At 37.6% G+C, this 15388-nt stretch overlaps 2 protein-coding genes and 1 long non-coding RNA gene across 3 annotated transcripts in view; 2 read left to right on the forward strand and 1 right to left on the reverse strand.

Annotated features, from left to right (window-relative positions):
- Positions 1 to 10511, forward strand: part of LOC117417295 (delta and Notch-like epidermal growth factor-related receptor) — a 51567-nt gene extending 41056 nt beyond the window's left edge. Inside the window, exons 8-13 of the mRNA XM_034029338.3 lie at positions 1261 to 1485; positions 4699 to 4821; positions 5804 to 5917; positions 8101 to 8232; positions 8591 to 8837; positions 9514 to 10511. Of these exons, the coding sequence (XP_033885229.3) occupies positions 1261 to 1485; positions 4699 to 4821; positions 5804 to 5917; positions 8101 to 8232; positions 8591 to 8837; positions 9514 to 9625 (953 nt within the window). The 3' untranslated portion in view covers positions 9626 to 10511. The remainder of the gene's footprint in view (positions 1 to 1260; positions 1486 to 4698; positions 4822 to 5803; positions 5918 to 8100; positions 8233 to 8590; positions 8838 to 9513) is intronic.
- LOC131740054 (uncharacterized) lies at positions 8535 to 14038 on the reverse strand. Its single transcript, XR_009330677.1, has 2 exons — positions 13826 to 14038; positions 8535 to 8850 (listed from the first exon to the last, which is right to left on the reverse strand). It is a non-coding gene; the product is annotated as an uncharacterized LOC131740054 (long non-coding RNA).
- LOC117417296 (PTB-containing, cubilin and LRP1-interacting protein-like) overlaps positions 13102 to 15388 on the forward strand; it is a 36036-nt gene continuing 33749 nt past the window's right edge. The window contains exon 1 of the mRNA XM_034029340.2: positions 13102 to 13283. Coding sequence (XP_033885231.2) covers positions 13119 to 13283 — 165 coding nt within the window. The 5' untranslated portion in view covers positions 13102 to 13118. The remainder of the gene's footprint in view (positions 13284 to 15388) is intronic.

Here is a 15388-nt window from a genome sequence, read left to right on the forward strand (position 1 = left end):
CAAAAAAAAAAAGAGTGAATCTTCACAAAAGCCTTGAAATAGACCTGAAAACAGGCCTGTGCAAAATTATTGTACAAAATGTAATAACATATGCATTGAGAACATATTTTTAAAAAGACACAAAACTGACTTCACGAAAGCCTACAAATGTAACAGTGAAAATGCATGTATAATGTATAATATGCATGTGAGTCTTCAAAAAGAGCACCAGGGTCATTATAACATCACTGACTGTTTACTTGAGGCTTGCAAAGTAAAAGCCATGGAGATCAATAATGGATGAATCGATTCCTTGGGGCATCTCTAGTGTTTAATGCACACTACATGATTTGCTGTAGGGAAGGATTCTCTGAGAACACAGGTTACAGTATTGTCATCATCTTAAATGCTGGACTTTGTCATCATCTTGCATTTGTTCCTCATTTTGTTATAATAAAGCTGTCTTTGGCAACAAAAGAAAGAGAGAAAATTCAGTAGTCTGCTCCTATTGATAAACCCACCATGCAGAAATACATTGCATTTCATTTTGCAGCTTCGATTTGCATTAGGATAATTTCACTTCATATTACTCTTAAGATATATATCTTATTTTTTAATTTGCATGATTTAATACATACAGTATTTAAGTCAGCACAGTTTGTTTACCAGCGGATTTATCACATTACCAGCACTAACTAAGTGGTATTTTATTACACTGTACAGAGATAAACAGGATCGGGTCATTCTTACCACTGCAGATCTTAAGATAGCCCCCATAATTACAAGCTATTTTTAACATGTCTGGCATTCTTATTCGGTAGGTGTTAAAATCTGTCATAAGCAAGAGAGTCATTGTTTAAAATGGGAAATGGGATCAGAAAATATTTCACTAGTTTGTGTGGCGAGTACAGGGAATTCAATCCTGTGATCTTTTTCCATTAGACGAGAAAGTGCAGTATTAGTCTAGTAACACTTCCATATCAGTTATATAATGTGTCGTTTTAGCCAGCAATCTCCCTGACATGTGTTTTATGGTTGGACTGGCTGTTTCATGATTTTGGTCACACGATCAAATTGATCATCCTGTTTGTCGAACAGTTTTAGCTGGCCTTTATTAGAAGTAGTGTGTACCATATCTTAACCAACTATTAATAAGAAATGCACAGCGTTTGTTCAAATTCATAAGCTAGTCGTTAACGGGTAATAAACATAACAAAAAGTGCCGTGTAAAATGAAGTGTGTCCATGATTCTGACTGTGTCTGGTCTTTTGTTTGTTTCAGGATATCGGGGCTCAATGTGTGAGGAGAAGATAGATCCCTGTGCTTCGTCTCCCTGCCAGAACAATGGGAGCTGTTACTCTAATGGGCTGGCGTACAGCTGCAGCTGCAGCCCTTGGTACACAGGGCCTACCTGCGCTCAGCTCATTGACTTCTGTGCTCTGAACCCCTGCGCCCATGGAATCTGCCGCAGTGTTGGAACCAGTTACAAATGCCTGTGTATTCCAGGTATGAACCTCACACAACCTGGATCCTAATATCCCCTTCTATAATATTGAACCCTGTAATGGGCTCTTTGTATGGAGCTACCATAGTTCTATAAATACAGTATATACACTGCATTCTACTAATAGCGTTTTGTATGTACAGTACACCAATATATTGCACTATATATTTCAATATATAACTGCAAATAAAGCAATACACAGGTAAACATATATCTATATGTTAGAAACCGTAATCCAGGATTACCTCAACATTGGGGACTGCGATTACTGACTGCTACAGTCACAAAATGCCAAGCTCTCTGCATGGAGGGTTATTGCATTATATACACTTACTAAAAGGTTCAGGCAAGATTGTTATTAGCACAGTTTGTTCTGGGAATTCCCAAGATTCTTATGATTTTGGGAGTTTTTTTCTGTTTGTTTTGAAGTATTTTTCATAATAGGATTCAGTGGAATACTTTAAGGACCGTGATGATGAAGTTCTGGGATCGATCAGCTTCTAGGAATTTGACCAGTATTGATGTGCCAAATGGCTGTCGCTCATAACTATTCTTGTGCTCTTACTGTGTGTTCAACAAATAGTTTACTGTGCTGAGTAGTTTATTTCTAGTTTTACATGTTCTTTCAGAAAAGATGCTTTTGCCTTAGCTCTTGTTTCAAAATAGGGCCCATAATCACACACCCCTAGTGATCATTTCTTATACCACGTTACTTAATAAAATCAGCTTTTATTTGGCGGTTGAAACATGACAAGTCAGATCAAATAAATAAAGCACAAACAACAATCTAGAATGGTAGACAACACAGCGGTTGGATCGGTAAGAAATGAAATGAAGATGAATGTTGATGCCTTTGGGGAAAAAAACAAACAAAACCCTGTCATTGTGTAAATTTCAAACAGCTGGGCCAGGTTCATTGTGTTTGCCTTCAGGAGGAGCAGATGGGTAAGCTTGAGCCTTGAGTCCCTTTTCAGAAGAAGGTATTGGCCCACATTAAGGTATTTAACAGGATACAAGGATCTAAATCCTAGTGAATCCCTTTATTGAACAAGTTGTGTTTACTCAAGACCTTTTTTTTTTTACAGGTGTCAGACAAGTAAAAAAAAAAAAATCCTTTGTGGTATTTTTCAAGGTCCATTTCCCTTTAACACGTACATTGGAATGATTCCTTTCTCTTACCAGTGCACAAATAATATTTAGTTTGTGGTGGCTGTAATTATTTATTATTTGGGAGCTGTTTATATCCATCAGCTAATAATTATACATGCATACATACATGCATATATTTAAAATAGTGTGCTTTCGTAAGGGGTTCTTACTAAACTGTTTTTTCTTTCTTTTTCCACAGCTTCATTAGGACATTTCTTAACGCTGTTTAAATTTCTTACAGCGTGCACTCATTCTGTGGGGGCACGTGTGAAAATGAGATCAGAGTCTAAACACACATCCTGCAAGACTATCAAACATTGTATATAATAACCTAGTGGTATTCATATCAAATGGGGGAAACATTCATATATTCATTTTTTGCTTAAAAAAAATAAATAAATTGTCACTGCCCCAGTGATTAGTCTGACTAAAACTGGTAGGGACGTACAGTATAAGAGTGCCTCTTAGGCTCGCACACCTCGAATCTGGTGCTGTGTTTCATTAAATCACATTGTGTTTTGTGGCTTCCAGTTAGAGATGGAAGAGCTATGCAGTTACACCCTCATCTCCAACCTCCCCGCTGCTGTAACCTTTCGTAACCCCTAACGTACTTCCTCCAGACACTAAATGTCAGATTTTGTTTCATCTCAGTTCCCCCATCATAGGAACTGCGCAGGGAAGCATTTTAAACAGTTTCAATCAGGCTCAAGGACTGTGGCACTGCAGAACATGTCTGCACCCAGCAGGGAGTCTATTGTTACTCTTTTTTATTGGAATGACATGACAGCACAGAGTCATTAGAAGTAAATCCTGCTTGTGCCTTTTCCTCTAAAACATTTGCTGTGATAGGGTTGCCATGGATCCCCGTCCTTATTGTGTCATGCCATTGGCGAGAAAGGTCTTGAATCTGTTTTGACATTGTGGAGCAGGAGCAGTGAGGATGCTGGTCTAATAAGTAAAGTTGTCATGTGTCAGTAGCTGGGCTGCTACAGAAAAAAGTCACTTATTACAGCCTTGTCAACAGCTTTAAGGACATACATATTTTGCCTATGTAACCTCTAAATGTTTATCTGGCAGTTTTGAGGATGTAATGAAGTATATACATGTTTCTGATGGTGATGAGTTTCTTCACTTGAATTGGCAAGCGCACCAAGGCCATTTCACATCAACAATGTCATAATAACCTTTAAAATGGAATGCTGCTTCTGACAATAAACAGTGCATTTGTCAAACACTGTGCGTAATCCAAACAGGATGAAGACCCTACTTTATAACAGAACAGACAAGCTTTCATTTAGCAGATGAGAAAGATGTTTTATGAATGTACTACAGATTGCAGGCTGTTCTGCTCATACAATCCAAGCCACTCTGATGTGCAGTGGTCTCTGCTAAGTGAAGAGTTAGCAGACTCAGTCCCTACCTTTTAGAGAGCTTATTGATTCCCACGTGCTCGCCTTGGCATCTCTGCCCTTTCAAGCATAAAAAGCACAATGACAAGACAATTTAATCCATGTGCTGAAGCACCACACTGCCACCAAGTGGCCAATTGATATTTAGCTCTACAGCTATGGCCAAAAGTTTAGCATCACCTAGGATTGAGACAGACATATAAAATGAACATAATATAGATCTTTTATTTAACATTGTTATAAAAAAAAAAAAAAAAAAAAAAAAAATGATACAAAATGATATCGCAAAAGACTACCGGAAGCCATAATTGCAGTACAATATTTCATGTTAGATTTTGAAACGTCACATTTTTGGCAGTTTTTCATTAAGTATATGGGAAAACTACAAAGCAGTATGTAATTCAATATGTTAATGTAACATTATTCAGCAGGTTTCATTCGATTTTATAAAACAAAATTAGTTAATTTATATAGGGTAATGCAAAACGTTTGGCCATACCTGTATATAATATTTTCTTTGATCATGAAACAAAACTGAGGGCCATGTTTTAATTGCCTTTTAAGCTGGGGGAAAAATGTGAAATAATTGAAATTCCATTATAAGGTGGCTCTTACTGATAAGTAAGAGGTAATTGTATTTGTATTTTCTGGCTCTAGGTTACCATGGTTTGTACTGTGAAGAGGAGTATAATGAGTGTCTCTCAACCCCTTGTCAGAATTCCGGAACATGCAAAGATCTCGTCAATGATTATGAGTGTCTATGTACTGCTGAGTATGAAGGTAGGCTGTGTTTGCAGAGAGGGTGGGAGCGGGGTCAACAGGATTTGAATGCAAACATGTGAGTGTTCTAACAAGACTATCAATCTCTGTCAAACAGCTGTTTATGTATGTGAATGGAGTTTCTCATATCCTCCAGGAGAGAAATATGTTAGATGCCTATAATGAGATCTTTTAAATTGGATACATAATGTCTTCCATTAACGGAATGTGTTGCTAAATCAGGTAACACTGTTAAAGTTCATACCACAATTGCTGCACTTAAAAATTCGTAGCTTGTAAATGTGGAGACATATTTTCTTTGAACTGAACTAAAACATCAGGGGTTAAAATAAATATAATCCATGTTTATTTTATTATAAACAATTACTTAATTCATTAGAATTGAATTAGCATATTTTTTTGTTGAATATATAAAAAATAATTCAGGTGTAAATGGAAGTTGATGTTTTAAGCTACTACTCTGCTACTGAGAAATGGTAGCAACGCTTTTACTAATTTTACTTTGTCTGCTTTCATGGGAATAAATCAATACCCCTTTCGCTCACATTGTCAACACATGATCCCACCAATCCTTTTGAAATAAATGAATGAGTTAGCATTACCCGTTGCCATGTCAGTACAGTTTCTGGTATGCTACAACAGGGCTTAAAACATATTCCAATTTACCAACAGCGACTGCACGCCACAACCAAAGTGATGACTTCCTTTAATAAGGCACATGCATGTAGAGTGAATAGAACTCTTCACAGACATCAATGGTTTACTATCGACACATCACTACTTCAGCTGTGTGCTGTAGGCCTAGAACAGGACCATAAATATTCATAGTCTACTTCCAGACATGAACACCAGAACACATTCACTTTCTTCAGTTCAAGCGAATGGGATGGACACCTTAAAAGTTTTGTCACTTTGGTGTAGATTTAGACTTCACTGCTCAGTTTAGTGCTGTATCTTTAATTATCCAAACACGTTTTTTCAGGTAAACATTGTGAACTGTACAAGGACCCTTGCATTCATGTAAACTGTCAGAACGGTGGCACCTGTGACAGCGAGGGCCTTAATGCGACCTGCCTTTGCCCACCTGGATTCCTTGGTGAGTTACTGTACACAGTGTTTGAGGAATCTCTTCTTTGTTTTTGATATTGTACAGGATTACTGGTAATGCTTTAATAGTATTAACCCAAGACTGAGAGTATGGCTGTGTAATATCATAGCTATCTTAACTAACAGTCTTATTGTTGTAGATCTGCTTTGTTCTTTGTTTCCGTCATCACAAACTCGAGTGCCCTTGTGGCCTCAATAGAGCTCTCAGAAACATGTCTGTACTCCAAATACAGTACATCGGGTAGCTCAAAGCCCTGCACAGCACAGAAACAGAGTCTGTGTCGCCTCACTGTTTCAAAGTTTAAACTGAGCAATGCATGCATGACCTGGTCAGATAGAAATAGTGTCATCACAAGGGAGAAGTGTGTGCGGCTGACATTTGAGAACCGTGTTCATAGGCATGGAGGAAGTGTAATGGAATGTACCGAGCAAGCCTTTAATATCCACAGGCACTGAAAATGTGTTGTAGTAATTACTGAGGGAGGCAGGATTAGATTATATTTGAGACTTTAAAATGACATTTAAAATGAGAAAGAAATTAAACAAATGACAATTTAATTTGGGTTATTATTCCTAATGTCTTTTCCAATAAAAAAAAATCACACCATTAGAGCCATTTAACATTTGAAATGATGGATCGTTTGAGAGATTAACAGTAAAAATGGAATGCAGTTTACTGTAGATACCAGGAGGGTAGTGGTAGTAGATCAGATAAACCCCATACTGTACAAGAACCATTTCAAACAGTTGTTTCCCGAATCCTAACTTAGTCAGTAGCCTGGTTAACAACATTTCCCAAGCATTGTTATATCTGGCAGAGTCAAACAAAATGATAAACCTCAGTTTGTCTTGGTCAGTTCAATTCCAAGTGGAGGCCCATTCCACAGACAGTAGATGCCTGCATGATACACAGTGATGCACAAAACAAGTTCATAATAGCAATAATACCTATATCAGGGGATTAACAATCCTTACTATACCAATGATCACATTTCCAGCTGGTGCTCTCTGTGTTGCGTATAAATAAATACATGCCTTTGTATTCTTACTTTAGGATTGAACTCACAGAAAAAAATCATTATTCTCCAGAGCGATTGTAACTGTGAGGTTTGTGCAGTTGATGTATAATGTTGCTCGTTGTACACAATTAATAAAATGTCACTGCAGTCAATGCACATTTGTGTCATATCCAGTAAGAGGGTTACATTTAATTGGAGATTCCACGTGCAACGGTCTGAATTTTATAATGGAAAACACAATCATCATTCATTACTTACCAGAGCCCCTTGTCAACATTTAAATTAAAACATTTCTTTGTGTGCAGAATACATATTGATCATTAGAGGTACATTTGATTCATTGCCCATTCAGGTCACAGATCCAGCCATTGAATTACAACTCAGACAGGTATTTAAGAAGGTGGTATTCAGTGATGCATGGAATATATTAAACGTGTCTGCATTTTATGATGATGGAATTGGAAAACAGGGTACTAATGCAAAATTAAGGGAACTACAATAACTACTTTGGAATGAAGTGCTTTTTTGCTTTGTTGAGAAACAACCAAACTTCTTGGGAAGCCTGCAGCTGTGCTTAGTCTTTAGTCAGAAGCTTGCTAACCTAGTTTCTGGGACAATGGATGACTCCTGCAATTATGTCCCAGTAGCTGTCTCCTTTTCTATGGTGGTTTTACTTAATGGTTTATCGGATGGAGTAGTTACTTGTTTTGAATTGAGGGAAATTAGTGCGTCTGGTTGTTTTTAGTAGGCTTTCCTGTTGATGGGAATTAACTATAAACCATGTGATCTTAATAATACTACATGCTGATTTAGTAACATGAAGAGCAGTTATGTTTTACAACATTATAATAAATCACTGTTTGATGTCTTGGCCTGTAAAGCTAACTAAACCATTCAATAAATCTCACCTTAAGTGCATTGCTCTTCCTATGTAGGGCTCGCATTTTTTTAACCAGGATATTAGAGGTTTCAAAGAAAGATTGGGAAGCAAGGTTGTGGCTCTGCACCTGGTAGAGAAATATTCCCAAGTGGAGATTTTTCAAATACCGTATTTCCATGACACGTGTTTCTTTTAAACCGACATATGGAATAGGTCTTTCTTAACCTTTCATTCAAACAAACCCTCACTAACAGGGCTTTTGTATCCATCCAGGTGAGGACTGTGAGGTTGATGTAAATGAATGCGAGAGCAATCCTTGTCATCACAGTGGAACATGTATCGACCAGTCCAATGGCTACACATGCCACTGCCCCCAAGGATGGGTTGGGGCCAATTGTGAAATACGTAAGTTGTTCATTTCTTAAGATCGATGTTTTGGTTTGTGTACATAATAGCAGGTTATATTATATATAAGAAGAGACTTATTAATGAGCCTGTTCTTTTAAAAGGAACAAAACGGCATGACAAAAAAAGTGAATTAAATTAATAAGCTCCAACAGAAGTACATATCATGTAGAAATATACACAAAAAAATATTCTACAGTAATATTATGCCCCAAATCAATTCCCCAGATATTGATAGGCAAAATAACGCATTAAACTGTAGTCATGCAGTACTGCACTGTGTTACCATTGAGACACTTGCACAGTGGGGAACATATTTATTGACATTTAAAGTAAACTTCTATGGGTTTTGTTTTAGATCTTCAATGGAAGTCGGCACGGACAGCAGACACCCTGACCAACATGCCCCGTCACTCCCTGTACATCATCATCGGAGCTCTCTGTGTGGCGTTCGTCCTCATGTTGATTATCCTGATTGTGGGGATCTGCCGCATCAGCCGTATTGAGTACCAGGGCTCAACCAGACCAGCTTACGAGGAATTCTACAACTGCAGGAGCATTGACAGCGAGTTCAGCAGCGCCATCGCTTCCATTCGACATGCAAGGTAGGGCCTGCTGCTGAAGAGGAGAAACCGGAGAGTAGTTTAGTGGTTTTATTGTGAAATGCTGGTAAATGATTTACCCTCTGCTTTTGTCACAATAACTGTACGTAATATTGCAATTTGCAATGAATATGCCTGGTTTTATCCAATGAAATGTGGTTTGACTGACTCAGGCCTTTCAAATTTATATAATTCTATCACTTGTTAGCTTGCATTCAATTTTAATGTATTTAGATTGGCAACCATTTATAAAATACATATACTGTATATTAAGTTTCCTCACGACACCTGTCTCACCATCGGTTTGATTTACACTGTAGGCATCCAAGTACACTCTGTTTGCTGTGACGAGACAGAATGTTGCACATGGCATGAAACCGAGGCACAAAGGGCATTATGATCAGAAAGTTCTGGAATGTTTTCAAAGCTCTATCATTTGAATGTCTTTTTTTGTTTTTGATTCTCAATTGATTTTTTTTTCTTTTTAATATCAGTTAGATCATTAAAGTTTTTAAGAATGGCTGCAAAATGTAATTAGATTCAATATTTCTGGCCAGGCCTTATTCGTAGTTTGCTATTCCAACAGTAATTGAAAACTGTATTTCACCAGGTTGGTCGACCCTTTAGTGGTGACCCTGCTGTTAACTGTAGATAATGTAAACTGTATTGTCTCTTTCAGATTTGGAAAGAAGTCCAGACCAGCGATGTACGATGCCACTCCAATCACTTATGAAGATTACAGCCCAGATGACAAGCCACTGGTCACTTTAATCAAAACAAAGGATTTGTAAAAGCACTTAGTTTGATAAGATTTATGAAAACTAAAACAGCAAAACAGCAGCACTGTAAACTAATATGTTTTAGATAAAAGCTAGTCAGTTAACGTTGTTGAAATGTCCTCAAATGACATTTTAAGTAATTCTTGAATTAAATAAATACATAAAATATAAAGAATTTGATAAATATATTTTAAATGTGGATTTGTGATGCTATTATATTAATGATACTATAGTAAGCATATACTGACTGGTATGTGCGTTTATTTAATAAATGGTCAACAAATTTACTTGCTATGTATACTGTACCTAATAACCACGATTGGTTAGTAGTATCAGATTAGTTTAAAACAAGGTACTGTGAGGTTTGTAGATTAAGCAAAATGTAGAAACAGCCTAGAAATCCTAACTTAGAACTGATGAGAGATAATGAAAACATGTTGTAGTAATATCAAAAATAATATTAATAGATGCATTTGTTATACAGTGCATTAAATAAAATGCTGTAGGTTTTGCCTTACTTGGTGCATGGATAGATTTTATGGGTTCTGCATTATTTTCTAAGACTTGCATCATATTTGTTTTAATGAGTTTTGGCCTTGGGTGACAACATTATTAATGAAAAATCAGTTGGCAAACTGGACTATGAAGAAGAATTGATAAGGCTTTAATTTGTAATCACGTTTGTTCAATGTGTGAGTTAATGTAGCTTGCTTACTTGTAGCAGGTGTGGTTTTCTGTAGCTGTGTAGGATTGTGCTGTTCTTGTGGTCTGGTCTTGTTTGTTCAAAAGCTACCTGAATGCAGCGTGCTGACAAATGTTAACATTGTTTCTATTTTTTAAACCATGTGTTTAAACTGTATGTTGAATGATGTAATAAAGGTCAAAATGAACACTAGAAGTGGTGCTTGTGATCATGTGTGTAGTGTAAAACATGTTGAGGGTTACAGTTTAAAACAATTTTTATATTTAAATAATTAATAACAGTATAATCAGTTACAGCGACATGCCTTCTGAACACATGTTGCATCTCAGTTCCAGTCATGATGAGCAAGTCAGCTGATCTGCTAGCCTTCGATAGAGAGGTGTGCTTCCTTATCCACTATTCCAAAAGTATTTTCTTAGATTTCTTAGCTGCTGATTTCCACCCCTACTTCCCTAAAGGATTATTGTGGACTGGTTGTGTCCCTCCAAAACAATTTAAATAGTCATTTTTATATTTCTTTGTCCAACCCCCTGTACAAAACCGGTATTCGGGCTCCAGAGAGGCTGCAATGTTTGATCTCTCTGCCACTCATTTCTTAATAATCTCAATTAAACATGTGCAAGGCATTTATTTGATACACTACATTGGAGACTGCTTGATGGAAACCCACTGTGTGCTCGCTAATTAAAACAAAGTAGTATTTGTGTTATAGGTATGTTTTGCAAATTACATTGAAGCGCTGCAAAAACCTGGGCTTATGAACAATAAAGCTGGTTTTGATATGGCTGAAATGGACTGGCTGAAAAAAGCAATTATTATTCTTGTGGAAACCAGTAATTTGAAGAAAAATTGCATAAACATAACCAACTGTGGTATTAGCTTGGGACTAGCTGTGTTTTGAAGTCAAATAACACGAACTAAATACTTAAAACAAGTAAAGTAACTTATGTTAAGCAGTTAATTTAACACAGATGTTTAAAAGTATAGAAAAGATATATCCTGGGAAAAACATGAGCAGCTGCAGCACTAATTCAACTTGATGAGTCTGGAAGGTGTTTAATTTGCACTTAACCTCGCATTCCTCAATGATTATCAACTCACAATACAATCAAATGTCATAAACCAGCTTTTTAGCAAAGTCTGTCGGCTGTCTTGCCAATTGTGACTGAAACTGACTTACAACTTAAGTATACAGATTTAATTTATTACAGAATGCATGTCATGGATGCCATTTGCAGCCAAGTGTATTCTACATATGGCAGGTGTTTCTATTTGTTTCCTCACTCTTATTCACTTCCAAGAGACCCAGGTTATTTATTCATTGTCTACCCCTAAACTCCAGCTGTATTTCATAGACATTTAAAAAAAAATGTATATATATATACTTCCATCCCTATAACTAGAGGATAAAGTGAAATCAATAAATCTCACAGCATATTGTTTAATATGGTTCACATGGGTCTATCTGGCATTTCTAAATTTTCAAATGAAATCTGTTTATAATTTGAAATATTGAATCAAAGCGCCGATGGAAGTTAGACCTTGTGTGCATGGCATCCAGTCAGTATCATACATCATTACAATAATAAAAAAGCTCTTCACACACCATTACCTGCTCTTTTTGCAGTATGGCTTGTGTGTTTTGCTTCATCTAATCATTTAATGGGGGTAATTGCTGTGCTGATTGTGGGTAGGAAATGATCCAGAGCCATTAGAAAAACAGAAAAATGATCAGACCTGACCTTGTCGATACCAACCATACATTGGATTTTGGTCAAAGTTAGGGAGGGGGCCATGACTAGAATGAGGGTCATTAGTAATGTGATAAATACACTAGGAACAGGTTTTGTTGAAAATAATTCGGGGCTACAAGAAGAAAAGAACATGGTCTGGCTGCAAACAACACTAAAACAAAAGGCAATATTGAAATCCATGTAAACATCCAAGCTGATGTAAAAGGCAGGATTGATCTACCTGGTGTAACAGGGCAGAGGCTGGGCACGAACCAGTGAGCATGCACACAGCTAGGAAGCGTCTAAACCACAATGCATATTAGTGCTCTCGGTCAAAAGCAGGTGTTTCTGACAAGATCAGTTTGTGTTTATGTCATTGGATCTGCACCTAAGCCTCTTTGTTGAGCAACACTGGGTGCACGAATGGTTGTATCAAATTAAAAATACAATTATTGTTGTTAATTTTTATTCATGAAAATTAGTCAAGCAATATGCAAGTCTAATCTAAGATCTCTCCTGAATCTCCAAGTTATGGTGCATTCCATGCCATTCCCATTCGATAAGGTTTGAAAGAGGGAGTTTGTGTGCTTGCAGCTGAAAGTATCTCAAAGGAATGTACACAAACTGGAAAGCCAACATAATCTGCTGTCTAAAGAAGGTCACAGAAGGGTACACTATAGAATAATGTAACGTGGCAGTCACCCATCTGTGGTATTTTAATATGCCACTGAACAGCATTGTGAGATCATAAGCATAATGTCACCAGATTCATATTAGCTTCAGTGCAGGTTTCTCAAAAAAAAGGAAAAAAACAAAACGTTGACAGTAGAAAACAATAAGTGACAATTTTGCTAATTCATTTGCACATTTTAAATGTGGTATATAATGTTTATTTGGAGATGACAGCATACACAAATTCGTTTTTATTATCGTGGACGGGTGAGGTGTTTACCGTATTTTAAACACCCTGCATGTTGCAGTGTGCACTGTGAACCGTATGTCTCTATGCCGCCCTCTGCTGCTTTTCAGGGGTACCTAGACGAGGTTGATATTTTTTGCAGGCGGAGTTATGCGCTTGCTCTGTTGGAATTCAGTTTCTGCTCGAATTACTCTAGATTGCAGCGGGGAAGGAGAAAGCATACTGTATCTGCAAGCAGATGTGAGCTGGACTAAACACCATCCTAAAAACAGCAAGAGAATCGCTATGTGGCAGCCTGCGACCGAACGATTGCAGGTAAGAGCTATTATCTCTATCTGGTCTCTAGTGATACAAAAAAAAAAAAAAAAGCATTGCAAAATAAAATGCAGATCGTCTGTAAAAAAAAAAAAAAAGGATGCTTAAACCATACAATCTATCATGCTTTCCAATTTACTGAACAGACTAACCTGCCTGACAGGGATGGGCAGGGATACGGGCTAATAGATGTATTGTAAAAGTGTATGTCAGCATGTGTATACTTTACGCCTAGAACGTCTTTAAGATTGGAATTCAAATTATTGGAGTAATTAGCAAAAAAGGTTTTTTTTTTTTTTTTTTTTTTTTTTTTTTTAAATCATCCAGCCAAATACAATCGTGCCTAACGTCAGACTGCCACTTTGTAAAAGTTACGTCATACATGTCTCCAGTGTTGCTGTAAATTAAACGTGTGTGCCGTTCCTTGGCGAATGTTTGTGTGTGTTTTTCCCAAACTTCGTTCCACATCTGTTTACAGGCTGTTGCTGATCCCAAATATATACATTATATTTGTTTTTCTACCTTTTTTTTTGTAGACTCACCTTTACATCTGATGTTGTCATTAGTCGGGGTTGTTTTCTCCTGGTTTGTGGCCGGGTGAAAGAATGGTTAATACTAGTAGTGACACGTACGTATTGAGGTGTCGGGGGCTGCTGCTTATCTTTGCTTGCTGCAGTACTGGCTGCATGCGCGTCTTCTGTAAATGTTATCCAGATGGCAAATCAGACAGCGTGCCAAATGAATTTGCACAGTCCCACTGGCAACTCTTGGCAGGAACACATCAAGATTAAATCTCATAGTAAACTTCAGGCAACTAGTACTTTTTAAGTGATTGTACCCGTTAAAGAATAATGGGCTCATTATCTGTCGTACTATAAAGGTGCTGCCATTATGATTGTTGCGTATTAAAACTGTCACTTTCAGAGCACTACACAAGGACATGTTTTAGCGAGTACCAATATTAATACTACAGTATTGTCATAGTTACGGCTGGGATTACGTCGCGGATGTCACGGATTCTGTGATTTTTGTTGGTGTCCGTGATTTTACTCCATCTCAACCAAAATAAATAAATAAATAATAAATTAAACGCTTTTTTCACGTTTGCGCTAATGATGTTGTACAAGCTTGGTTGCGTTATTTATAATGTAGCCGTTCACACCACTCAATACTTTGCCACATTGCAAACATTTTAAAAATGAGCAAAACGGCAACAGTAAGCGTATAGTTAGCTGCACAATACCCTAGAAATGTATTTCATGAAAGCGGAGGTTTATTGTTTTGGTCAACGTGCAACATACCGGTAGACTGCAGTCTTAAAGCCAGCTGTGATAAACACTTGGAAATTTGGAGACCTGCAGCTGCATATTTCAATGCCTGTCGCAGGTCTTTGACCCAAATCAAGTGAAGTATCTCAGCACAGCTCAGAAAGTGTTTAAGGCCACCCCACTGTTTGAGACAACTATGCAGCAATGCGTGAATACTGTGCTTACTACGAAATTGTCAAATGAAATGCAACGTTTACCAGTTCCCTTTCAATTCGAAGACGACCACCAAAACATTACTTATGGAATATGCCTGCCTATTGGTAGGTATTTACTGAGCTCTTTATATAAGAGCTGCCGATAGTCCCCTTCCTGGGGTGACATCCTCGGTACCGCCTACCGAGGGGTTAAACCCTGCAGCCCACAGAAGCCATTTCTTTTTTTGCCTCTCAAGACGGTAAGGTAAGACCTCTGTGTTTAGCAACTGAGCGTGAAATTAAGAGTTTTTCTGAGTCGACTGCAGTTCCCCTGCATTCGTGCTGAAAGCTGGCTTGGCGCTTTCGTGGAATCAGTGGCTTTAAAATAAAGCATCTTAGTCTCCTTTCTTCAGCAGCCTGCCTCGCTTGCAGAGGTCATGACCCCAATTATTGCCCTATAGCAACTATTTTGCAGTTTCTGCAAGATCTGTTAGAGGCAGGTCGAGCCACCTCTACGTTGAAATGTACCTAGCAGCCACATGTGCATGCCATGTCCCCACTGACTCAGTGTCCTGGGCACTCATATACTAGCGACACATTTTTGAAGGGTACTCTGCAGTTACGCCCTCCAAGGAGGGTCGTT

The sequence above is a fragment of the Acipenser ruthenus genome, chromosome 12 (genome assembly GCF_902713425.1).
Source record: "Acipenser ruthenus chromosome 12, fAciRut3.2 maternal haplotype, whole genome shotgun sequence".
Lineage (NCBI taxonomy): Eukaryota > Metazoa > Chordata > Actinopteri > Acipenseriformes > Acipenseridae > Acipenser > Acipenser ruthenus.